The following is a 27604-nucleotide window of genomic DNA, read 5'->3' as shown; positions in this document are numbered from 1 at the left end:
TCCACAGCACTCAAAAGTCAAGAGGCAAAGCCACAGGTCGGTCCTTTGCTCCATACTCCTGTGTTAATGCACAACCAGTGGTAGTGTCCGATACCAAAGGATACAGATAAAAGAATTTCTCCCCATCCGGGGAGGCCAGCACTGGCCAGGTTTTCCTTTAGCACTCTCACTGCCTCAGTACACTCTTCTGACCATTCCCAAGTTGAGGCTTGGGTTAGGTCAAATAGAGGCTGGGCTATTTCTGCATAATTGGCCACAAAATCCAGTTAGACCCAGAAAACTTTGCAAGCTTTTAACATCCGTAGGCAGTGGCAGGGACTGGATCAGTTGCACCTGTCCCTTATCGATTTCCCTTCCCATCTGAGACACTTCCACTCCTAAGTAGGTCACTCTTGTCTGTCCCATCTGAGCCTTTTTCCCATTGACCTTCAATCCTGCTCTTGCAGGACCTGCTCGGTTAGTTCCCTGTCTTCTTCCTCTGTCCTTGACATTAGCAACAGGTTGTCTACATATTGTATGCACCTTGCTGAATCCACCCCCTCCAGAGCTTGTCTCATGTATCTGTGAAAAATTGCAGGGGAGTCCGTATATGCCTGGGGTAGGACTGTCCAGCAGAAGTGTCTGCCCTCCCATGTGAATGCAGTTTTATACTGACATGAGGTAGCTAGTGGCAGAGACCAAAACCCATTAGCTATGTCCAAAACAGTGAAAATTTGGAATTGGGGTCCAATAGGGGCCAACATTTCAGGGTACGCTGACACCACTGAGGATGGTGAATTGGCCAGAGCATTTAGTTCCCTGTAATCCCCAGTGAGGGGCCAGGTACCATTTGGCTTTCTCACTGGCCACACAGCAGCATTACAAGGGGATGAAACTGCCCTAATCAGTCCCCTCTGTTCCAGTTCCCCAATAGTTGCCCCCACCTCTGCCAATGCCTCCCGAGGAGTAGGATACTGTTTCTGTGGGGGAGGGTCCCCTCTCTCCATCAGAACCTCCATGCTGCCCCTACCACAATCCAGGTTATCCTTAGCCCACACATGGATGTGTTCCCACCCAGCTGGGGGTGGTGGGAGGGCATGTGCTGCTTTAATGGTCATAGTGGCTATCCCTATAGGAATGGTATAGCCCTGATCGTCCTGCGTTTGCTCCAGTAAACACACCCAATTGGCTAAATCCAGTACAAGTCCCAGTTTGTGTAAATCTCCTGCCCCCAACAGATGAAGCATATCATTACAACCCCACATAATCTCCCCTTCCCCCCAGATTCCTTGATTTGTCCCCGCCTCAGGGTTAATTGTGTCTCCCCTCCCGTTGCCCCTACAATTGTCACAGTCCCTTCTGAGGGTCTCCCCTGCCCCCATGTGGTTAAACTGATGGCTACTCCAGTGTCTATCAAAAAATCCCTCATGGGACTCGCTTCGATTGCCCCCTGGAGCGTAGGGCGACCAGATACATCCCGTCCTAAACTGAGAACATGGACAGGACACCTCCCAGGGCACCCCTAAGTTGCAGCACCCACCTCTGTCCCTCCCACTGGTTCACAGGGGGACCGGGGATCTTGGCACCGAACACATTCCTGTCTCCACGCAAAATTGTGTGTCTGGCATTTCAGGCAGTCCCAGTCCCTTGGCCTCCAGGGCCACTTTCCCCCTGATCTGGTAAGATCCTGGGTAGTCAGTTTAGCCTGCAGTCTCTGGATCTGGTGCTCTATAGCTGCACGCTCGTCCCTGACTACCCCCCCCCCCCAAAGCCACGAACTCTCCCTCTACCTCTCCAGGCTGACCCACCCCTTTCCACCTTGTATTGATCCCCCGCAGTAATAGCATGGACTGGCTCTTCCCCCTGATGCATCTGCCTCCACACATCTGCCTGTTCCAGAAACTAGGGTAGCTGATTGGGAGCAAGTTCAGGATGCTGCAACCTTAAATGCCCCACGAACTGCAGATTGCTGAGCTCCAACTATTTCTCCAGCAATTCCACGCCCCTACCCTGCTCCATACCCCCACCAGGTCCCGGTGCCCCTGCCTGGGGCATCACCCATGGACCGTCCAGGGGATCCACCCAGCACCGTGCCCATGCCTGTATGCGATTAAGTGTATCCTGCCCTGTTTCCCCAGGGATTCGTTTCATCTTATTCATCCCCGCAGTACGAGAGTACACCCCAAACAACTGTTTTGCCACCTGTCCGGGGATTAGAAATGGGTGTGCCACTCCTGCCACATTGATTCCCAAGGTACCTCGTCCCAAAAGACTATGCCATAAGATCACCTGGTCCTCACGAGTTAGACCCTCCATCTCCCTGCCCACCTCCACAAGCCTCAGCACAAACTGATCCCAATCATTCCGGGGTACCTTTCCCAAGCAGCCCAGTACTGCCTCCCGGTCCTTCAGGGACAAGGGGCGGATTTCTGCCTGTTCTACTACTTGTGGGGCATGCCCCCCCCACCCCGCAACCGGGGCCACTATTCCTGCCTCCTCCCGGGTAGCCTCTCTCGCAGGGGCTGTAACTGTGGATCGCCAGCTTACAATGTCCACTGGCGGTGGGTACAGTGTTTTTTTCAGGGTAAGGTGGTGGAGGTGTCTCCTTCAGTTCCATTAGTGGGGCGGATGGTTTGTGGTCCCCAAGTCCATTGCCCCCATGTTTACAATGATACAGTTCCTCCTCTGAGTCTCCTCCTCTCCCCAGCAGTTCGTCCCTCTTTCTCCGGATTGCCTCGCAAGACTCCTCTGTCCGTGCAGCATCCCGCACCTTCAAATCCGCTACCTCTACTGCTAACACAGATTTCTGTTAAAATCTGTTGCTGATTCACAATCCCCTCCAAATCCTTAATGTGCTGGAGGAGATCAACTTCCCTTTTTACCCAGTATGCCATCCCAGCACACAAACCTTGTAATACCATTCCCTTTTTCCTACACTCCTTTCCCTTGGGGTCTCCCAAAACCTCTCCCATCTCCTTGTCAATCTCATCCCAGGTGAACCCCTGCACTGGTATGGGCCCTGATTCTTCCTTATCCATTTGTTCAAAAAATCCATTATCCCAGCTTGCCAGAACCCGCAACTACTATCACGAGAGTTCGCCATACCCCCTCCAAGCAGCTGCGTGGACTGTTGGGGAGGGGGACTTGCAGGCTGCCACTCACCTATCCAATGCGATGTACCCAAGTCCCGGCACCAAGATGTTAGAGAGCTTATTCCTTCACTCTCCCACTTCCCTGGTCCTTCTCGCATGAACAGAGAGCAACAATACCTGAAGTCCAAAGGTGCGAACAATTCGATGTTTATTGGGGTGAACTTCCAGCAAGCTTAAATCCAAGTTCCTTTTTCCTTATTTTCGAATCCCAACTTACTTCCTGTTTGCCCCTAATTTATATAGTAGTAATCTTAGCTATACCTTAACCAATCATTCTACTGAAATTTAACTAACTAATCCTAACATAGTAACATGATTAGCTAACCAATTATATCCCATCACCTTAATTAGTTTACACTCAGCAAAATTAATTATACAGCAGACAGAAACAATCACAGAACCAGACAGAGACCATGCCAATAAACAATAGCAAAGTGGGAACTATAATGACAAAACTATAATGACAGAAGTCAGGATTTCACAACTACATCTGTAAAGACATAATGGTTTCCCAGCTGTGTCTATTGGTAAGTGAGTTCTTACCAGACAGAAAACTATCAACCTAAATTTCCTTTTACATCTTCTAGGTTCTTCCCTTTCTCTGGAGGTGATAGATCAGATCACCTTCCTAACAGCCCCATATTGATTAGTTTGGAATGTGTGGATGTGACTGTTCGCTTCCCAGCTTATGGTTGCCTCTGCTGCTTAGCCAAAGGCATTGGCCTAAGAACAGGGCCTCAGACTGTCACAGTGAGAGAAGGCCCTTACACAGATTCTTTCTTGTATACCTCTATTACTAGCTAAATGATAAACATATACCTACGTTCTTAGAGTATAGGCCTTTACAGACAGGCCTGAATATCTATATCCTAACAACCACTTCTACAAATCAGACTCTAGCGTCTAAAGTGGGTTACCCAGAAAATGAAGGACATGCAGTTAGTCATCACCTGTGAAAAATTTTTGTTTACATGACTTGCCTAGCATCACAAAGGAATTGTGTAGTACAGGCAGGGACACAATCCAGCTCTCCAGGGCTAAATTCAGCTACCTTAACCAGGAAACAATCCTTTCTCTTCTTGCAGTTCCCTGCCTCATTCATTATACTCCTTCCATCCTTATCTTACACAGGGTCTGTGTGTCCTTGTACCATCTCTTGAGAGGTCGGTGTGTTCTTGTACCATCCTCTCTAGTCAGGAAGGTGCTTACTTGGTTAGCTGCTACCTAAGTGTTACTATTCTGACAAGGTGTACTTTGGTTCACACTGTTAGCTATGCCTAGGGATCCAGCAAGCCCTACAAAAGGCTTTTTCCATGCCCCCCCCCCCCAAAAAAAAAAAAAAAACCCACACAAAACCCCACTGAAACCAAACAGGGTAGAGGGTTGTGCGGGTTTTAGCTGTTTGGCTGATTTTTTTTCCTTCTTCCTGGCTCTGCAGAACTACGTCCTAAAGTGCAGTGCCCTGTATGTTTTCTGCTGTGCTCCCCCCACCCGATATATATGATCCGTGGGCACTCTGTCCCTTGCTGAGGCACCTTAGAATAACAGCCCAGATTTTCCCAGGCCTTGTCTACGCAACAGGGAAAAGTCGATCTAAGCTATGCAATTTGAGTTACATGAATAGTGTAAGTCAAATTGACGTAGCTTAGATCAATTTACCGCGGGGTCCGGACTACGCGATATCCAGTTGATTCCCCTTACTCTTTTCAGTACGGTGGAGTACAGGAGTCAATGGGAGAGCGATCTGTGGTCGATTTAGCAAGTCTTCACTAGACCCATGATGGATGGATGTTTTTTATAGAATTGGTAGCTGTTTAGTGTTTATCCTGACGATTCATTATGTGGCTCATCGCCGCACATCGATCCCCCAGTAAGTGTAGACAAGCCCCCAGAATCCACAGATAGATATAGCTACACAGAATAGCCGATACAGCACAAACTCATTTTCCACTTGGTGTTGTGGCTTTTGTTTAAGCTGTTACGCTGACAAAACTGGATAGTCTTTGGCTGTGTCATTGTGGATCCCACTCTAGGTGCACATGTGCCTCATGCATGCAAAACTGGATTATTATTTTTTTTACTAGCAGTGTCCATCAGGGCTGCACATGTGCCCTTTGCTGCCTCAGGATCCCATTTGAGGGAGTGAATGGTGGGCTGGCCATGACCAATCCTCAGTTTCCTTATTGTCTGTGGCAGCGAGATGGATCCTGGTGAGTGTTCAACCCTCTAGTTTTCAGTTCAGGTTGAACTTCAAAATGTTCTGCAGATCTTCAGAACCATTTTTGATCTCTTGTTTTGAATGCCATGAGCTAATTATTAATGGTCTGGACTGAACTTCTTTGGTCAGACCTCCCTTGCTGCTGCCCCCCCCCCACCCCCCCCATACAGGGGTTCTCAAGTAGTGGATTTGAAACCTGTGGGATTCAAGCCCTGTCCCTCCTGCCAGGGCCTAATTCCCCTTGAAGGATGGGCAAAATAGGTGTCTATTCTGCCTGGGGGAATTGCACATTCCAAGTAGATGCCCTGTATGCTTATCCTTCTATGTGAGGATTTCCATGTTGAGATGCAAAGCTGAAACTCCACCTTCTGGAACAGTCCATTAAGGTCTCATCAGACCTGGAGGAAACAAGCATCAGAATCCTGTTAATAGACAAGCCACCATCTATTAAGCAGACTGGCAATGCCTAAGATTACTGCAAAGAAGATAGAGCCAGTGAAAGACCCAGCACTGACACCAAAGTCAGTCCCAGTTTTGATGTTGAAGCTATCATCTGTGCCTCTGGTTTTGAAGTCAGGCAACGAAAGGGACTCTCTGAAAGAGGCAGAAATTCAAGAAGGAGCTCAGTGTCCTCCCATAGGTGCAGACACAGCTTCTGGAGAACAGTCTTACGCAATGTTGGGTGGAGAGAAGAAGCAGACTGTGAGGCAGCAGATTTCAACACTGGCTATCCTCACGCCATTGACCCCGGACTCCAGCAGTCCAGGTCTGTTGTCTCTGTATCAGTGCATCTCTTGTTACTCCTAGAGGTCTGCTCACCAACACTGTGGTGTATGTTCTAACCATCATCTAGCAAAGAACGCCCCCCCGCCAACCAAGGTCTGTGATCAGTGTTACTGAGACATCTGCAGGTTTCTCCTACAAGCCCTAGCAACCTCTGTCCCACCAAGACTGGCACTGGTCCAGCCAACAGCCTTTGAGTTATCTGTACCCATACAGTATACCATCATGGCCCTCTTGAGAACATTGGGGCCCACCTTTTTACTGAGGAGCCAGTTTCCACCACAGAGGAAGAGCAAGAGATCTCCCTCCCAAGGGGCATTTCTGGCCAGACAACCAATGGGGGAATTTCAAGAGGAGGCAGATCCAGGGGCTGAGCAACATGAGTATCCCATGTCAACATCAAAGGATCTCTCCTTCTTGACACTGGATGAAGCAGGATCCTTGGCATCAGGTAACTTCACAGCTTTGCAGAAGTGCCTTTTACGGATTCCCTAGACTCTGCCGATGGAGATTTCAGAAGTCTCACAAGCTGACACCCTGTCAGTTTGTGGTCCAGCCAGGATCACCCTCCCCATTAACAGAGGACTACTAGCCCCCCTGAAGCCCTGGGGCAGACACCAGCCACCAATGGCAGAACATGTAGAGGTGCCTGGTACCCCATTCAGGATTTGAGTACTTGTGCAGTCACATAAACCTAGACTTGTTAGTTGTGTTGAATAAGAAAAGTAGAGAGAACAAAAATACCCTGAGGATGAAGACCCCAAATGCCTCTTCCTGTTCGGGAGGAAGTTGTACTCTTCAGAGTCACTACATCTGTGCATGGCTGACTGCCAGGCCTTCCTGACCAAGTATAACTTTCTAACGTGAGACAGGATGATAGCCTTCCTCACAAAGATCCCTCTGTCACGGAGTGCCCGGGCGATGCTCTGGAACTGCTCCCCATGAAGCCAGTCAGGACTCTGGGGCAGTCGCCTTCCGGTGAGCAGCCTGTCCGCAGGGCAAACAGCTCACACGGCTTCCACCTTCCTGGGTCTGACCTCGGAGCATTCAACATCCTCTGCCCGTCCGTGTGCTTCCCACAGCGAGACCGCTCAGGCGGGGCTCCTGGGGAAGCCAGAGGGTCCTGCACCCCAACTTCGCAGTCAGACAGGACTCTCAGCCAGCCAGTAAAACAGAGGTTTATTAGACGACAGGAACATGGTCTAAAACAGAGCTTGCAGGTGCAGAGAACAGGACCCCTCAGCTGGGTCCATTTTGGAGGGCAGTGAGCCAGACAACCACGTCTGCACTTCACTCCATGTCCTAGCCAGCCCCAAACTGAAACTCCCTCCAGCCCCTCCTCCTCTGGGCTTTGTTCCTTTCCCGGGCCAGGAGGTCACCTGATTCCTTTGTTCTCCAACCCTTTAGCTCCCACCTTGCAGGGGGGAAGGGCCCAGGCCATCAGTTGCCAGGAAACAGGGTGTCGGCCATTCTCTGTGTCCAGACCCCTGCACACACCTGCCCTCTAGGGCTCTGCAGTGATCATACACCCTTACCCCACCACCTAGATACTTAAGAACTGCATAGGGGAAACTGAGGCACCCCCACAATATTCGGAGGAAACATTAAGAACAGTCCCACTTCGTCACATCTCTCCCCCTTCGAGGTCGAACTGAGCGGGGTCACTTTAGCCGGTGACCTGGGGAAGTTCGAAGCCACCAATGTTCCCATGGATGCCCCAGCGTCTCTGCCATTCCTTGGTAGGAGTTACACCAGACCCTTCCAGTTTCACGCCCTCCCTTAGGTCGGGGGTGGTCGATAGCACTCGCAGGCCGCATGTGGGAAGGTTTCTGCAGCCCGTGCCCTTTGGCCACCCCAAAACCCCAGGGGGTCAAACTTGGATTGGGTCTTCTCCCCAACAAGCTGGCCAAACACAGCCACTTGGTTATAGGACTGTTTAAGTTTCTTAACAGCTTTCACTCCATCTGAGACCTTCTCAAAGCTATCCCCACTGGGTCTTTCAACAGGACAGTCAGTGGATCCATTCACAACAGAAAATTTCTGGCTGTTAGGAACTGAAACTTTCTTGATTAAATCACTTTCACACCCTTCAGTGGCAGTAAACTGCTTGCAAAGACTCCATGAGGATTCCTTTCCCTAGGGCTTTTCTATGCAACAATTCACCCCTCCCAGAAATTCTGCTCTTACCCTCTTTACCTAGGGCTTGCTCTAGAGGAACACGTTCCTGAGCAACAACAGACTCTTTCTGGGTCTCCCTTACATCCAGAATTACCTCTGGCCCATCCGGCGGATACCTACACAATCCCCTTTCAGGCAAACTGACAGACTTCCTAGATAAAAGGTCAGAAGCCTTCTCCTTCCCTTTGCCACACACAAGTTCAGGAATCTTTTCCTTCTTGCTACAGGTTTCCACACCCTCCATAGGTAACACAATCACATCACCTTCACGCTCTCCTTGTGCCCTGGCTAGGATCTCACCCTGATTAGACAGAGTTGCGACACCCTTTCCCAACCACACACGAGCAACAGGCAAAATACAAGCACCAGAATTGTCTGGTCTCTGGGATTTTACATAGACACTAACTGGATGCGACCTAGTTACAGGGCCATTCTCCTGAGCAGACACAAACTTAGGACCCTTCCCTTCCTGGGCTTTAGCTGAATCCAGAACCAACTCTGAGTCAACTGCATGACGCTCAACCATCACAGGCTGCAAGGCCCCTTCTGTCTGCTCCACAGACCAAGAAGAGCCAGACACACTTTCTCCTTTACCGGACACACAGCTTGGGATCTCATTCCCCTTGTCCCAGCACACAAGGCTGGTCACAGACAACTGCTTGGAGACTGGGGTAGCTCCCTCCATAGGCAAGTCAACACCCCTGACAGACACAGGCATGTTTCCTTCACTGTCCCAATTCTCCACCCAGCTTAACAGGTAAGGTCCAGGGACACTCATCTTCCACCCTCCTCGCCTTCCCACACTGTTGACTAGACACAGCCATCAGCTCACAAGGCTGCCTAGGCTCATCCAAACTTTCCTTACCAAGCACCTTGCCACTCCCAACAGATCCCCTGCCCTGCCTGTGTCTCCCCCCACTCAGCTGGGGTCTCAGCTCCCACTGTGTTCAGTGCTGCCCTTCCTGTGCCAGTGGGGGTAGGCAGCGAGCTCGCTGCTTTCCTCACTGCAACAGAGCCAGCCTGAGCCCCCTCTCCAGAGTGCAAGGGCGCAGGGAGCATCTCTCTGTCCCACCCAGCCCCAGGGGTCTGGTTACAGGCAGGTAGGTAGCCTGAGCCTAGCGGCTCCTCCCTGCTGCCAGCCAGGTCATCTGCATTTTCACTGACCTTTTCCCTCTCCACCGATTGGTTCCCTGGATTCAAATTCAAACCCTTGGCCGTTACAGGAGCAGGGCCTGGATCCTGTCCCAAAGAGACACAGTCACCCCCCAACAGGGTCTCGCAGCTGGTGTCCTGGAGCACCCCAACGACCAGCCAGCCCCACCCCTCCTGGGTCTGCACAGGGATCTGGACCATAGACAGGGTGAGGGGCTTCATCCCTGGGACCCTCACCCAGCTCACATAGCCCCTCAACCTCTGAGGCTGCACCACCCAGGGCCTGACAACAGTTCTCTCTGTCCCAGGATCTCGCCACCCCAGGAATGTCTCCCCATTGACCATCACCTTCCGCTCCCACTGGGGGTCCGAGGGGCCTGGCCCCAGGAAACTCCACACAGACATATAGGTTGGGGTCAGGAGTGGGAGCCTGTCCACCTCCCCACCCATCTGGCTGACGGAGTCTGTGGCCTTGGGACCCAGCAAGGGAGCTAGACACCGGGGCTTTTCCGCAGGGTCCCCCTGGTTCAAATCGCCAGCCTGCTCAAAGGCAGTGAGGTGGCATCCACATCCCCCCCCTCCTTAACCAGGGGCAGCAATTTAGTCTCAAGGTTCCCTGCGGAACTGGCCCCCCGGGGTCTATCCCCACTCACCCCGGGGAGGTTCCCTAGGCCTCTCCGCTCCCCCACCGCCAGCTCATGCTGCTGCTGCTTCTGCAGCTCTTTCTCGGGCTCTCGCTGTCTCTCACGGTCCTCTAGCTCTCTCGGACTCAGCTCCAATCCCGTCCATCTCCGATCCCCGGATGGGGAACCCGATCGTGAAGACCCTCGTCTGGTCGGGGACAGGAGTCTTGGCGATGCCTGGCTCCCACTCCAGCTGTTCCCAGATCCTGCTATAGCCCCATTTGGGGTCAGGAATCTGTCCCTTAGAGCGGTCATCCTCCTCCAGCTGCATGATTAACTGTGCTTTGGTGAACTTTCCAATGCGCAACCCTCTCTTTTTGCACAGAGTTACAATGTCCTTCTTCAGGAGACGGTGACAGGCCATCACTCCGCTCTTCCCAAGTTGTTGTGGACTCACAGGCCTGTGTGCTCTCAGCTCCCCACGGTTTCCAGGGAGAACCCCTCGTGTGCCAGCCCTTCTCGAGGTCACCACCTCTTTGCCAGGGTCGAGCTGCAGACTCCTCCGTCCCTGGGACCGCTCGCTGCAGTCCCCCGGGGGACCCTGTTACTGCAAAAGTCCTTTTCTCTGGTCACACAATCCTAGGGGTTAACCGCCCCCTGAAACCGTCTCTCTCTGAATCTTCAGCACGCCTAGTCCCCCTCAATCCCCCTTTGTTTTACTGCTCCCCAGTCACTTACTGCAGGAAGCGCCATCCACGGGGTGCAGTACATCCCACCGCTGCCACCAGTTGTCACGGAGTGCCCGGGCGATGCTCTGGAACTGCTCCCCATGAAGCCAGTCAGGACTCTGGGGCAGTCGCCTTCCGGTGAGCAGCCTGTCCGCAGGGCAAACAGCTCACACGGCTTCCACCTTCCTGGGTCTGACCTCGGAGCATTCAACATCCTCTGCCCGTCCGTGTGCTTCCCACAGCGAGACCGCTCAGGCGGGGCTCCTGGGGAAGCCAGAGGGTCCTGCACCCCAACTTCGCAGTCAGACGGGACTCTCAGCCAGCCAGTAAAACAGAGGTTTATTAGACGACAGGAACATGGTCTAAAACAGAGCTTGCAGGTGCAGAGAACAGGACCCCTCAGCTGGGTCCATTTTGGAGGGCAGTGAGCCAGACAACCACGTCTGCACTTCACTCCATGTCCTAGCCAGCCCCAAACTGAAACTCCCTCCAGCCCCTCCTCCTCTGGGCTTTGTTCCTTTCCCGGGCCAGGAGGTCACCTGATTCCTTTGTTCTCCCCCCCTGCAAGGTGGGAGCTAAAGGGTTGAAGGGCCCAGGCCATCAGTTGCCAGGAAACAGGGTGTCAGCCATTCTCTGTGTCCAGACCCCTGCACACACCTGCCCTCTAGGGCTCTGCAGTGATCATACACCCTTACCCCACCACCTAGATACTTAAGAACTGCATAGGGGAAACTGAGGCACCCCCACAATATTCGGAGGAAACATTAAGAACAGTCCCACTTCGTCACACCCTCGTGACAGTAGAGAAGAGCTTGACCACCAGCTGACCTTCCTTAATTATGCTGTTAAGATGGCTTTGTAAGCAGTGATGGATGCCTAGGACACCATGATCAGGTCTTTTGGCTACCGTAGTTACCATGCACAGAGCATCATGGCTCCAAGCTCCATTGGGCCATCCCTAAAGAGATACAGGTTATGACTGAGGACTTGCTTTTCTTTGGCAATGCACACTGGTCTTTCCACACATCTGTGAATTTGACAAGATTGAGACCCAAGTTGGACGCCGTCTAGATAACACCAACTTCAAAAGGTGCCGTGCCCTATTCCACCAGGTCTGGTTTTTTGTGACAGCCTGGCCTTTTGATACACCAGATAGCTCATTGCAGAGCATTTTAAAGTTGATCACACGGTGAATTTCCATCTCCTGTCAGGTGGGCAAGCCTCTCCCTTCAAATGGCCAGGCACACTCTACCAGGATACAGATGGCATTGTCTGCCTGCTTCCAAAACATTCAAATCTCCAAGATCTGCAAGGCAGCTATGTGAAGCAGCCCTCTAACTTTTTTTTGTTAAAATATTTTATGCACTTCACATGGTAGCCAGGTTCGGAAGAGCAATATTTCAGTCTGTTTAAATGACACACCTGAAACTCCTTGCTACCACTGTCCAGTGAGAATACTGCTTGTCCGTTTCTTACCATGGGATCCACACTGACATATACATGAAAAAGAGAAAATAGTTGCATACCCTACAAAAACTGTGGTTCATGAAGCTGTTACAGTCAGTGTGAATTCCACGATCTGTCCTCTATCACCATTATTTGGAGGCTTTAGCAACATGGGGTTTGACTTGCGAGGGAACTGACGGTAGGTCATGGCTGCCCTGCCCTTTAAGGTCTCATGTGAGAGCACAAAGAGGCATAGGGCACATGTCCAGCCCTGATAGACACTGCTAGTAAAAAGGAAAAAAGTCCAAACTTGTGTATGAGGCGTATACGCCCCTACAGTGGAATCCACACTAACTACAACATTTAGAAGAATTACAGTTACTGTAGAATAAATAACCAGTCTGTTTTTGTATCCAGGTCAAATGAGTGTTATCACAGATGTAGGCAGGAAGAGCCCAAAGATGTATGTATGTTAATTTTGCAGTATTGTCCCAAAGTTGGTTAGATACATTATCACTTACAGAGGGTATGGGAAAAATGGCTAACTCTTTGTCCTCATAAAGATGTAATTGAAACAATTGCTGTTTTATTTATGTATGAATGAGATTCTACATTAAGTACACTTATTTGGGCGACTACTGCACAAAGTCTATTAACAAGTAACTCCCACGCATAATTTTCAAAATCTGTTTGAAATGATATCTTTCATTGTATCAAACAGCATATAAATATTTTGATTATTGTTTTATAAACCTTAGCTGTCACTAATGAATGATTCAATCTAACATAACAGTTTTGTGCAGAGATGTATCATAGAAATAAGTAAAGTTCACTCTCACTGCTCTTCACTACTTTCTATACTCAATCATTCAGATCAAACAGATAACGAGAAGAGGTCACTTCCTCAATCTGGAAAGCACTTAGCACATTGCTAGTGTTTGTGCATGTAATAAAAGTAATAACTTGTTTCTCAGTTAAGTAACTCATAAATATTTCTGGCAGCCACTCATCCTCCAAAGCCTGGTTAGAACAGGCAACAATGAAGGTTCTAGAGTCCCATATTGCTGGGCATAGTAGTGTTTGGTCATATATTCATATCAAGGCTTGCTTGTCTCTTTTTTGCTAGCTCAGTGAAAGTAGGATGGGGCCCTAAATTACTAGTTACCTCTAGCAAGATTAATAATGGGTTTCATTAAAGTCAGTGGGAGCAGGGGTGAGCTCTTTACCTAGAAATATTCCACTTAGCATTAGTATGCTGTTGATTACCTCCGTTTTCTGCCACATATCTGTTTTTTTTAAATGAGTAAGTTCTATATCTTATATAGAGGGATAAATTATACTTTAAAAGTATGTGCGAGTTACTTTCCTATGTGCTGTTACTACTTTTGAAATAAAGGATTTCAAAAATATTTACATATGGTATTTTTATTTTTTGCAGGGAAAAGTTCACCTTGAATTCAAACTGAATGAGCTGATAACAGATAATGGATCTGTGTGCCAGCAACTAGTAGTAAAGTAAGAATATTTATGAATCATTAAAAGGAGCTTGATTTTACTGTTCAAAGAACTAGTAAGGTTGTGTTGTAATGTTCTACACAATGCAGCACCAAAACTTTTTTTAAATGCCTTTGTGTTCGATTTTGCCTAATTGTGGGGGACAAATGTACACTAGAGAGACTTCACAAGTTTTTCGGCATTGCAAGCAGATTTTTAAAGCTGCATGAGTGCCATCTGTGTCAGGAGCCCTAATGTAAGCTGGGCGTTGGTGTCTAAGCACAGTGTCTTCTAATCCTGCTCAAAGCAGGTCGGTTGACAAGGCTAAAAGTGCCACTGGCAGCCAGAGCTAGGACTTCAAACATTGCTACCATTGGCAGAGCTGAACTGATGTTGGCATTGGTGGGAACTTCCCAAAATTTCCCTACTGTACGTGTAGTCTATTTTGGGTACACAGCAAACCAACAAAAAAAGCTTGCAAAAGCAAGTCTCAGCCTGGGTCAATTGACTAGGGCTTGTGGGGCAAAGAATAGCAGTGTAGGTGTTCGGACTTAGGCTGGACCTCGGCTCTGAAACAAGAGTCTCGTTGCCCAAACATCTAACCTGCTATTTTTAACCTCGCAGCTCAAGCCCCAGTCAGGTGCCTTGGACGCTTTGAGACTGTGTGGATTTACCTTCAGTTATCTGGGAGGCTCAGCTTTGGTTTAATTTCAAAATTATTTTATCCTGGCCCAGCATGTCCTTAAGCAGGAGACTACTTAGGTGGGAATAGATATTTGATTTTCATAGATTTTTCTGCTTAGCTGTAACTACTGTTACAATTTACAGTAGTGCTGCTTCTTCCGTCTCTTGCCTCTCCCAACAGAATGAAAAGTAAAACTTGGAATATTGAGTACACAAATACATATTTTAAAAGTTAAAATAAAAACATTAATTGAAGCTTTAATTGACAGTGCTGTAGTATATAGCCATGCCAGACGGATTGGGGCAGTAGATGAAAATGGGAGCAAGATTGGCAGCAAATTTTAGACTTAAATAAGGTAGTGGGCAGGGGGGAGGTGTCTTGTACATCTATTAGATACTTTTGAAATGGCTGTGACCTGACCATCAACCAGTTGGATAAGGGTGCAGAGATTTCAGTTTAACTTCAGGTTGTCATAGTGACATGAAACCGAATACAGCTTGATATCTCTTGTATAAGTGCTTTTCCCTTGTAGATCTCAGTGCTTTACAAAGGAGACTGCAGGTAAGTATAATCTCCAGAAGGGGAAACTGGCATAAAAAGGAGAAGTGAGTTGGCCAAGGACACGCAGAAACTCAGTGGTGAAGTTAAATAGAATCCAGGTCTCCTGACGTGTGGTCCAGTGACCTAACTGCTAGATCCTGCTGTCTCCAGATGTCTTTCAATATTCTATACAAAATACTATAAATTAAAGAATGCTAATATTGCAATGTCAGGTGCTCAAGTTGGAAATGCCAGATTTAGGGTTGCCTTAATCTGGCTCCCTTCAGAGTGTATGCATTATGCTGCTGTTGCTCAGCATCATAGTAGGTTTCGTTAGAGCCAGAGATAGAACCCAGCTATCTCAGGTCCCAGTCTAGTGCCTTAAGCACAAGAGAACCTCTTTTCCCTACTTGCAACCCTCCGCCTCATTCACTGTGCATGTTATGCAAAATCAGAAATGTTATGCGATCATGTAACTAAAGAATGTGGTGGTGTTTGGGTACACGCGATGGGGCTGAATTAAGGTTGCACATATACCCATAATACTGGATTTTCCTATCTTTTGATTGCAACTTTGACTTTGCAGCTTCAGTGTTCTTGGGACATAATATTTTTCTATGTAATCTCCTAGATTTTTAAAGGAGCAAACTGAAAAAATAAATTTCATCATGTGGAACCACATTAACCCTTGATGTGTCACTAGCAAGTTTGGAACCCAGCACCTTTAAATACACCAGGCATACGTCTACCATATGAGCTAAAGGAGTAACTGGCAGCAGAGAACTATTAGTCTCTGTTGGGACCACTCACTAGTCCCACCAGGCACTACTTTTTTGCAAGTAGCTTAAATAGCTACTTGCTAAGTACCAAGAGAGTGTTGAAGATGAGGAGTGCTGGCTTTGTCTTTCTCTGCAGAGCAATGTGGTCCAGTGTTTAGTTAGGCAGCAGAGCAAGGACATAAATTTGGTACACACATTCTGAATGGCAGTGTGGCTGGGATGGGCTATGCTCAAGCTCTGTTAGAAGTAACTTTGTACAACGTCCATTACCTTACTTGTAGAATAAAGAATAGCTATCTATCTCTTAAGGGCTGGTCTACACTGGGAATTTACATCAGCATAGCTACATCTCTCAGGGGTGTGAAAAATCAAGTGTTTCAGTGTAGATATACCCTAACATAAGGGTTTAAGACCTTGCTTAATTGTAACAGCTGTGAAGTGCACAGAATTAACACTAGTTGGTATAAGAACTGAGGCTAGGATTCATGATGGTTTCCTGGCTCCCAACTCAGTGAACCTTTGACTTGAAGGGAAGAATAGCAGTGACTGATGTTTCATCTCCCCACCTAGAGCTCTAACTCTGTCATGTAGAGTTGTAGGGGGCTGGAGCATGCTCAGGGGAATTGGCATGTTCTGAAATTTTAGCAATAGGTCTCTAATGAACAATGAGCATATGCAGATTGCCATTTCCAGAGACATAACTGCCAAATTTGGATGGATTGTCATGACAGCAAAAAATACCTTTGTCTATATGCTAAACTTACATTTCTGCTCCAAAGCACAGAGGCACTGTAGTTCTTCACAGAAATTGATGGAAATTTTAATATAGATAAAAATAGCTTTGTAAGACCGAATTCTTCAAAATAGATGAACGGTTTTCACTGAAATCTTTAGAAAAGAAAGCTTTGCAGAGAGCAAAGCATGGGGCAGAGAGCAAGCATGAAAAACTTCCACCAAACAGTTTAGCAAAGTTTTATGAGCATTTGAAAAATGGCTTTATAATGGGAAGTATTAAGCAGTCTTATCTCGAGCTGTCGCTATTAGGTCTGCTTATAATAATGCTAAGTAATTTAGAAAACATATTTGCAAAGAACAACACAGTGCACAGTTTAAAGATGTTTCTCTTACAAAGGACCAAAATTCAATATGCATCTGGTGATTGTTTCCTAGTTCATTATTTCCTCCCCAGCTCTGCTCTACTGCTTTTTGAAGACACATTCAATATAGTCAGCTATAACCCAGGTTTCTGCAGGTAAAGCTGTGCAAAAAATAGTATTTTGGCTCTTTTATTAAAATCAAGATTGCTTGGAGTTGAGGGTCTACCTCAAAACCAAAAGATCCTAGTGAAGAAATATCTTCATGAAAATAGCAACTGTTTTGTCTTTTACCTTGCTTTCCTTTTGTCTTTTGAAGGTGTAGCAGGCTATCAATCCTTCTGTTGGGTTCTGGGAGCCAGTTTGACTTTTTTGGGCAGGATGGGGGAGGTACAAGATCAGTCATCTTTAAACACTTTTTTGGGAAGTAGATTTGTGTCAAAGTACTCCTGTGACTCTTCTCTTCTCCCTCTATCCTTAGTAGGTTTCAAGGGAGTAGGAAGCCTACTTCTGCATTTCAATCCTTCAGTACTGCAGGAGGAGGAATGGAATTCTTTCCCTCTGTCCATTGCTAGATCTTTCCACTTAATCCTTTTAGTGGCTGAAAGTTGGTGGCACTTTGATTTTGGTATGAACACTTTCCTTGTCTCTGAATTCAGACTTATCAAGTGCTGAATATGTGTTGTGTGTGTGTGTGTGTGTGTGTCCAGATATGGAACTTCTAAAAGATGGAATCTTGACATTTTGAATATCCTTGTTCTTTCAGATTTCAAATCTTAACACTTGTTAGATTTCCACTTTATTTAACTATTGGATGTGGAAAGTGCAGGATGGTTTCTGGGATTTGAGCTCTTTTGGATATTGTCACTTGACTCAATTCATTGTAGATGCTCTTGTTTTGTTTAATTTGCATAAAGGAGCTGTGATATCCTGTGAATACATAAATAATAAATTCATAATGCTAACCAACTACATAAAATTGTGGAAGTAGGCTACTGTGTGGTTGCACTGACTTTTTGTATATTTTGCTATCCTGTTATGCATACCATTTAGAAGTAGGCACTGGGCTTGGGACATGTAAGTGGCCAGAGGTGTGTTCAGGAATTTAAATTTAACCCCTTTTTTGGGGGGGAGGGCACAGAAGCTCACTGCCTCCCCCCCCAGCCCCAGGAGGAGCTCAATCTTCCCTTGCTCCACCCAGCCCTGGAGAGGAGCTTTATCCTGCCTCCGTGGCCCCAGTGCTGGAGAAGTTCTGTGCATCTGAGTAAGCCTTTTAAAACTGGGAGCTGTAGTTGTAAGTCACATTCTTGTTCCTAGTTATATGCTCTCTCTGAAATTGCATATAAGACTGCCTGCCTTTCGTGCAGGAGAGCAGGTGAAGAGACCGAGAATTGTGGAAGGAGGGGCAGTCTCCATACAGATCAGGTGGAAGGCCTGATATGGAGAAGCCTGCAGAGAGCAAGATCTGGATGGAGGGAAAGCCTCTGCAGGAAGGACTGTGGAGACAAGAACTAAGACAAAATTATTTGCTTTTTTTTAATTCTTGGTTTCTAATATAATAAAGAACAAAAGAAGTGGAACTATGCAATCTGAATTTGGCTGACCAGTTCAGTTGGTACAGAAGCTAGAAAAGGAATCTAGCTGACTCTTCCATTGCACTGTTGATAGGAGCAAAATTAGTAACCAATTATTTTTGTCTTGCTTTAACTGCATGTGCTCATAAGTTAAACACACTGGCTGACAGTCCGATCAGTGATGTCTTGCTCCCCCCTTTTTCAGTGTCCCCCTATTGGAATATGTACATCTGCATATGAGGGAGAACTAGAACAGCTTCCCCCACGTGGATTCAGCAAAAAGCAAAAGATGAATGTTAGGAAATTCCAAACATTTTGTAGTTTCTCTCCAACCCTAACTTTGCACAGTCAGTTTTTGCACTTAGAGTGCACGGATATACAAATTAACAGTACTTAACTATTTTAAGATGTTTTTACACTTAAAATTGTGTTTTTATTTTGACTTCATGCTGGGGGGGAAAGTTGCTTTAGAAAGTTACTGTTGCAGAGTGCAATTGTCAATAGGAAGTGGGTTATTGCACTGTACCTTCTTTTTGGATGTCTTTTTAAGAGAGAGAGGGAAATGATCTAAAGAAAATTAGGGTTCTCTCGTGGTTGCTGTAGTCATCCAGTGACTGATGTGGTAGAAAGTTGTGCGTTAAGCAGTTCAGTGTTACGTCAGCATTTTTTTTTGCCTTCATCTGAGATTATGAAATGGGGGATGGGGAAGTACCTTTTAAAACTTGACACATTTGTTAATGCTATGCCAAAACTGATGGCAAATGCATTTGTATGTTCTATGCATAATATATATTTTTATATACTAAACATACACATATATATCTACACATAAAACAATAATTCTCCAAGATTGTAGAATTTCTGGAAGAGCCTAGAAGATGACCTTTTTATTTATTTGTGTGGAGGCCCTTTAGGTTTGTCTTATTTTAAAGGGATACAATCAACTTGAAAATCTCATGTAACAAAGGCAGAAATTCACATGTTCAACTAATTACTGTAACTGAAAAATTAAAGGGCGATTTTTGAAGTTTGTTTACTTTGTGCATTTTCACAACATTCTGTATGTAGTCATTAGTACTGTTTTTGTTCTTGGTTTGTGGCCTCCACTGGGACTGGTTCTGGCCAAAAAACAAAACAAAACAAAAAAAACCCTTTATTTTTAAAAAATGGACAGTTTCCTTAACTTGCAGAACATATGAAGTTTGAGACCATAGTAAGCAGCTTACAAAAAGATAGGAGTGGGAAACGTCACTCCTATCCATAGACATAGTTCTAGCTAAAATGTAACAGGAAACTTTGGCCCTTAATTTTTTGAAGTAACTACAAAATTCTTGTATGTGAAGAGGAATGATGTGCTTTTCCCAGCTCTTCATGCCTATGAATATGAACTATGTCAATTTATCATTAGATGTCTGTCAGTCTTTTTTTTGTTTTGTTAGGAAGATGCATGTAATAACTTGGGGAAGGAGGAGGTAGCTTGGCCAATTGGTGGTCAAGATGTAGTTTGAAGATGCTCTGGCATAATTAGTGGGACAGGTAATTAGATACCCACTAACTAGTTAGGGGTATCTAAAATTAGCAGGGAAGGGGCAAAATTTGGATCATGGGCTTAATGGCCTTGGGTGAATGCAGGGATGATAGACGATGCCTAAAAATGACTTTCATCAAAAACCTTCTGACAAACTTTCAATTGTAGTTTTCATTTTTATGTTTTGAATGAATGTTCCCTTCACAGTGAAATGGGCTCAAAATATTCTCAGGTGAAAGGTGGCTTATCCTTTGTAAAGGGTCCTCAGAAATTTAAAGTTTGGGAGAGAAATGGGCTTTAAGTCCAAAAGACTGGTCCTGGATATCGAGTCCCAGTTACTCTGTCAGGCTTAATGTTTTGAGTGCTTACAAAATTCAGCCTTAAAGAGCAAACACTTGAAAAATTTGCTTCTGTTGGGAATTCTGTTGTAAAAAGTTATTTCAAAAACGTCTTTGCTGTTCACAACTTTCTCACAAACAGCTAATCCTTGTTTACCCTTTCTGGCACCAAATTGATGGAGGGTATGGGTGAATGAGTACAAGAGCAGTTCTAGAATTGCAGGCTTTCAGAACATGGAAATTTAAATATCAAGGCAGAAATAAGTTGTTACGTTCCGGGGTGCAATCCAGACCAGTGAGGAGTTGTCACCACCTCCCCTGCAACCTTAGGTGCCTCACAATGGTTTGCTGTTGTCACTTCCAACTTGGGCCACTCTCAGATAGCCAGAGAGCAATATGTAGGTCACAACCTGAGTGCCTGTGTATAGCTGCAGCCCTGGTCTAACAGCTCTGACCCCAGCAGCCTGTCAGCAACACTCTGGCGTTCGCCAGCCTTGGTTACTATTTTCTGGGTGAACCAAACATACTCCCAGTCACAAATTTTCCCCAAAACATGTGTTTTGCACTGTCCGGCCCTCTCCTGGATAGTTCAGATATTGTAGGTCCGTTGCCCCTGTGGGGGGTCAATAGCCAAACAGCCTGCTACTTTAGATGGAGCTATCAAACAGCTCAGCTTAAACACAATGCTGAATTTAGTTTTGAATTAAAAAATAAAACAAGTGTATTTAACTGCAGAGTATTTTAAGTGAGTACAAGTATAAAGTATTAAAGTCAGAAATCGTTACAAGAAAAATAAAGATACCCTTTCTAGTGGCTAAAACTAGACTTGGTTCAAGGTAAAATCCTTACCACATGTTCCCAGCATTGCTGACCAAATTTTCATATTAGGATCCCTCCCAAAGTCAAAGGGACTGGTTTCTTTGTCATTTTAGGTGAAAGAGGGGAGAAGAGGAAATATAACCCAGGGTGTTTTTGCCCTTCACTTTTATAGTTCAATCACCTTTTAAAATGCATTTTCCTGAAGATTATCCCCAGATAAAGTTCCTTCCTGTTGCGAGGACATAGACATGGAGTCTAGTATTGAAAGATGTTCTAGGTTGTTGCTTGCTAAAATGCAGATCCATCAATTCCTTTCCCCCTTTGTTGCCAAAGAATGGCCACTTGATGGGTGATTACCAGTCAGTTTTAACACCTGGCTAGAGGTGTCAGCTTATCCTTTGTCTCTGAGAAACCAATTTGCCCCCTCTTGCTGTCCCAAGGACCCTGTTTACTACTTACATGTAAATAGAGGTGTAAACACATCTTTGTTTAGGATAGACCTGTTTAACAACTTCTACCTAGTTAGGCCTGTGTGGGTTTGAACATGTGCTAGCAACGTCATCCGGAGGGAATTCATAACTTTACGTTTAATATTGCTGCATAAATTTCACCAAGATATTACTGACGAGTGAGTGAGAAGTTTTCAAATGACACCTCACAAGACCTATTTTGTACAAAGATTATTACAATAGTAATAGTAGGGTGTGAATGCAGAGGTGCAATTGGTCACCTAAGTGTTGGTTAAATATGAAGCATTTGTAAAAGGGAGACTTTAGTCTCTGTTTCTGTGTAATTTCTGTTTCTCCTGAACATTCCAGCTTCTTATCCAGTCTCTTCAACATGTTTGCCAAATTTCAGTCCATTTGGTTTGAGGACACACTCTACTTGTGATTCAGCTGCATTTACATTTTCCCCAGCTTGCATGTGCTTCATCCTGGATATCATGATCCGCAATGTCCAAAAGGGGCACAACTGCCACAGTGGCGCATAGATCAAGGCCCAGCTATGTTTGATCTAATCTAATTGCTTTGGAGATTGGGCCAAAGGCCTGTAACGGTCAACAGAAATTGACTGAGAGCCAGTGGAAGAACTTGAGCAGAGGCCTGATAGGCTCACGGCAGCCAAGACCATGGTGGAAGCAGGCATCCATGTTCGGTACCAGCTACAATATGTGCATTATTGTCACGTTCAACTTAAGACAGTGACTTATCACTTGTCACTTACATGCTGGATTATTATGATTGACCCATGTGGGAGGAAGGGATGAAGTTTCCTACCGAGCTAGAAGTGAAAAGGCAGTTTTAGACACTGAAGCTATCTGGTTATCCAATGTGTAGCACAATGAACATTGATTCTGATTTGAGACCTTTTGGACACCAACTTAATAAATGTCTTTAACTGCTACAATCAAAGAAGGGAATAGGAGGGGCTGAAGGATGGATATACAGGTAGGCAGAATACCGCTGTGTGGACATTTGAAGTAATTAAACTCAGGTAGTTCCTACAGCTTACTATAGAAGGGTTTCATCCACTCCCATCTGTAGAAAGGGGTGAGGTCAAGACCAGTGGAGTGTCTGGCATCAACACTCCTCCAGACTAGCACCTCTAGGACTTTGCCTGCAGGGGTGGTGGGAAGTTGCATAATTCACCACAGATACAGCTCAGTCAGTGGCAGCAACTAAAATGATAAATAATGTAGAAAGGGAACAAACATTTCAACAGTGTTGTCTAACCCTACTCACATTAATGGAAAAAGTGCCAGTGCCCTGTTGAGTTCAACCAGGTATGACCTACGTCTCCCGTTTTTTCCACTAGCATGTTTATCAAGATGTGTGAGCCTTCTAAAGATCCCTCTTAACACAATGGGTTTAAATGTAGAGCCCTGGTGGTTAAGACTAAAGACAAGTAAGCCAGATCTCGAGGTTGTGTGGGGACTGTTTCTTCTGAGAAGTAAAAGGAAAAATGTTCACTGTCAGAATACAAATTTTCATCTTTGTGCTGAGTTGTCTAATTTGAATCCCAACAGGGACTCCTAGGAAGGGCTCTGTTCCTTCCAGGTTGGGTTCAGTGGGATGTTGCGAAAGGATCCAGAATGGAAATAACCTAACTTCAATTATGGGTATCTGCTGTATAGAAGAGAATGAGGAACAGGATGGAGAGAAGGGAGTGGTGTGTGGTGTTTGGTTTGTTTGTCTCCTTAAGAAAGTTGTGTATCTTTGGTTTAGTCCTACAGAACATGGAAGCTACCAATGACTGAGGCTCACCAAGCTGTCTCAGAAGTTCTGTATAATCCTAAAGTCAAAATCAGACTGTCATCCCCCCAGTAATTAATGCATTCATAGCTAACCTTGTAAATTTAATCTGCTTTCCTTTCAGAAAATGACTTTATATTCATGCAGCCCACTGTGAGTAGGCTGGAGTCCTTGCCCCACAGTTACAAAGCAACATCATTAGCATTGAGAAAAGACGTACTTGTGGCACCTTAGAGATTAACCAATTTATTTGAGCATAAGCTTTCGTGAGCTACAGCTCACTTCATCGGATGCATTATACCTCTGATTCTACATGCTTGTGCTCTTCTGATCTGGATATACTCTCTATGGATGTAAACTTGATGCTAAACAGGATCTCTCTTTGGGTTTTTATACAGTTGGATTCAGTTTGCTTTGAGTAGGTCCGCTGGAAGTAACACAGTAAGAAGCAACTTATGGGCAAGTGTGTCTGACAGTAGACGTCCAAACCATCTACTAGCATTCTTAAATTACACAGTGAGGGTAAACGTAGGAGGAGCCCGGTATAGAGGAGATATTACAGACCTTCAATTACGAACAAACCATCCTTTTTCAAAAGTTACTCTTTGTGCAGATTTTGTGCGCATTAATTCAGTCCTTGTGCACGTATGCATCTGAACAGATTGAATCCCTGAGGGATAAGGCTCTTATAAATTCTCAGCCCAATGCTATGCCTCCTTTCCAGATCACTAGGTAGGGTTACAGAAGTAGTCAGAAAGGGCTGTACAGTGAAATTCTGCAGCCACCCGGAGACTTGGTAGCTGACTTAATCTCCTTTCCTGCATCCAGGACCTGGTAAATGATAGACTAGTTTCCATTTGTTGATTATAGTTATTGAATTAAGGCTGTTGAGTGTAGTTTAGTGAAGAAGATATTGGACTGGGAGCCAAGTGACCTGAGTTATTTGTTTTTTGTTCCGGGTTTTTTTCCTCTACTTTGCTGTGTGATGTTGAGTGCACAGTCTAAATAGATACAACTGAGGAAAAAGGGGTACTCTTGAACAGAAACCGATTCCTTCCTAGATCGGGGCAGGAATCAACAAACTTGGAACAGGCTAAAATTGTTGGCTCAAGTTTTGTTTGTGTGGACTGGGGGTGGGTAGTGGGGAAATCTGTCCACTTGCACAATCCATAAACTATGAGGGGACCGAGCTGTAGAAAGTTCACGCTCATTTTCTTTAGCTGATCTAAAATCTAAATGTTCTGCTGCTGATATGCCTGTTTGTCTTTCCGTTATGGTAATGATGGTAATATGCATGTATTTACAGTATAATGTTTGTCATAAACCAGTGGAAAGAATTTGCAATATGTTGCATTCTTTGATGATCAGAGCTCTTAGATTTTAAGGAGCAGTTCCTCAAGCCCCCATTGAGGGACCACTTAACTTCAATACTTGTGCTCACAGAGCATGCAGACTGTCTGAGGCAAGTACTCATGGTGGTGCTAGTCTTCCCAAAGGAGATGGGATATAACCATATCCCTTGCTTCTACTTATGAGCCAGCAAAACTGGCCCATGTGTGGGTTGGTGCACATGTCCTTTTAAAATGTGCAACAGAGTTGCTCTCAGCCAGGCTGTTCCCAGAGTTTCTGGAGTAATGTTGAAGTCAGTGGAGCTGCATCTATCTTTGACATTTGGTTGGTTGGTCGGTCGGTCGGTGAGCCCCGGGTAGGCAAATGAGATGATCTGTTTGTTCATGTCGTGGAAGGCCCATGTGGCTGTGGTCTGACCACCTTTGATCAGCCCCACTGTTTGAAGTCAGAGTGGGTCATTTCTCCCTGGTAGTGAGGGGGTAGAGCTGAGCAGGGAAGCTTAGAATAAGTCATTTGCTTGGTGAACTTGTGAGTAACAAACAGGAGAATTTTGAAGGGAGTTTGGAGAGGGACTAAAAGAGGTTTTCCTTTTTAGTACAGTTCTACATTCGATATTGTGATAGCTAGTGATCAGTGGTTGCAACCTGCAGTGGATGGGCCATGTTTTCTTTACTGTCTGATGCCAGAAGGAACTCCCTGTGTATGAAGTGCAAGTTGGCGGCTGTGCTAGAAGAAAAGATTATTGGATTGGAAGGACAACTATAGACACTATGCAGCATCAGAGAGGGGTTCTTGGACAACCAGATTTGGGAAGCTTCACTACCCCAGATACAAGAAACAAAGGAATTGGCTACCAAGGAATTGGAGTGGAGAGGAAAATTAGAGGTGTGGCAGTTCATAAACACAAGAGGCAAGAAGACAAGCTGGTTTTCTATACTATTGGAGGCAGGCCAGGATGGGCAGTCTGCGACCATCAGAGTGGAGAGAATCATGAGGAATTCCACACAACTAGAAGTTCCAGGTTGATACAGGGTCCTTAGCGTGGAAACTGCAGAAGATCTCTCTGAAGATCCATCTGGTTGAGTGGAGTGGAGAGGTATATGGGACACACCTGTAGATGGCTGCTCAGCCCAACCTATAAGAAAATCAAGCATACCCACAAAGAGGTCTTAAACTATCCAAAGAAGACAGATGATCCTTTTCGTGGAATCTATACTAAGAAGAAAGGAAAAAATGTTCAAAGGAGAAGCAGACAACAGGACAATGTGCTGTCATCCTGGAACCAAGGTGTGAGATGTCACTCTAAGATTGGATGGGCTTCTGAAGCTTATAGGCAAGGATCCACTGGTAATGGTACATACCTGCTCTAATGACATTGCATTGTGTGATGTCTCGCAGATTGGAGATGACTTGGTAGGGTGCTAAAGAATAGTATCTGAGTGATCTCCTTGGAGATCCTTCCTATCCTGTGGAAGAATGAAGGCAGAAGATCTGGAAGTGAATTCCTGGCTAGGTATCTGGTGTAAAGTAGAGGGTTTTGGTGTGGAAAATTGGGTCCACCTGCTAGGGGAGTGGAGGCTGTACAGTTTGGATGGCTTCCATCTCTGTAGAAGGGGAGCTAAACTTCCCAGAAACAGGCTGGCCAGAGAAGTGAGGAGTGCATTAAGCTAATAACAAAAGGGGAAGGTGAAAACAGGGAACAAATGAGCACTCGTTTAGCCGAAAATCATGATGTTGGGAACTAAGTTAATCAAGAAACCAGAGTATACAAGGAGAATGAATTCTTTGCCTTTTACACCAGTGCTAGGAAACGGGGGGGAATTGGAATTGCTCATTTATAAGCATAAATTGAATCTGTTGGTATTACTGAAACCTGGTGGAATGAGTCGCATGAGTGGATTGTTAAAGTCAGTGAATATATTCTACTTAGGAAGGATCGAGTGGTCAAAAGGAGAGGGTAAATAACACTGTCAAAATATTATCTGTTTGAATCACTAACAACTTGGAAGAAAATGGTCTTGAATGCTTATGGATCCATGTTCTAACATAAGCACAAGATGAGGGACTAGTTAATGTCTGCTACAGACACCAAATCACACTAGGAAACAGGATGACCTCCTTAAGCACCTATATGTAATGTGTAGGAGGGACCTGTGTGATCATGGGGGATTTCAGTCTGAGTGACCCTAAACTGGAGGTCTCGTGTGCCGGTACTAAAACATCCTCAGAATTTCTAAATATGATAATGACCATTTCCTAACTCAAAAAGGATTGCATCCAACATGGAGGAAGTCTATACTAGATAAAAAGGAATGATCACAGAACTAAAAATTAGTGGTAGCTTCAGTACAAGTGATCGTGACTTGATCACATTTGTAATGTGCAAACAGGATAAAGACCAAAGCAATAATATGTAATGTATTAAAACACACTCTCTCTCTCTCACTCACATACACACACGTGTTTGAAAAGGGCCAGTTTCACAACAAAGCTAAAAACCATTATGAGCTAAATCCAGTTAGGAAGAGAAATCTATGGCCAGCAGTTAAGGACAACAAGGAGTTTAAGTATATTAGGAACAAAAAGAATCCTAACAGTGGTATTGGTTCATTATTAAATGGAAATGGTAGAACAGTTCAATAAATATTTATTCTCTATTTGGTAAAAAACTTTATGTAGTCATATCATAGGATGATGAGACACTTTCCATTTAAGAAGTAACTCAGGAAGATGTTAAGCAGCAGTTAGTAAAGTTAGGCATTTTAAAATCAGCGGGTCCAAATAACTTGCATCTAAGAGTTTTAGAGTTGACTGAGGAACATGGTGGACCATTAGTGTTGATTTTCACTGGAACACTATACAAGTTCTAAAAGACTAGAAAAAAGCTAATGT

The 27604-nt window shown here is 45.4% G+C and overlaps 1 protein-coding gene across 1 annotated transcript in view; it reads left to right on the top strand.

The window, feature by feature from the left end:
• Positions 1-27604, top strand: part of RASA2 (RAS p21 protein activator 2) — a 114832-nt gene that overhangs the window by 39450 nt on the left and 47778 nt on the right. The window contains exon 5 of the mRNA XM_074963847.1: positions 13698-13774. Coding sequence (XP_074819948.1) covers positions 13698-13774 — 77 coding nt within the window. The remainder of the gene's footprint in view (positions 1-13697; positions 13775-27604) is intronic.

This window comes from Natator depressus, chromosome 9 (genome assembly GCF_965152275.1).
Source record: "Natator depressus isolate rNatDep1 chromosome 9, rNatDep2.hap1, whole genome shotgun sequence".
NCBI classification, from domain to species: Eukaryota; Metazoa; Chordata; order Testudines; family Cheloniidae; genus Natator; species Natator depressus.
The sequence above is the reverse complement of the archived record's forward strand: the minus strand, read 5'-3'. Positions and strand labels throughout refer to the sequence as shown.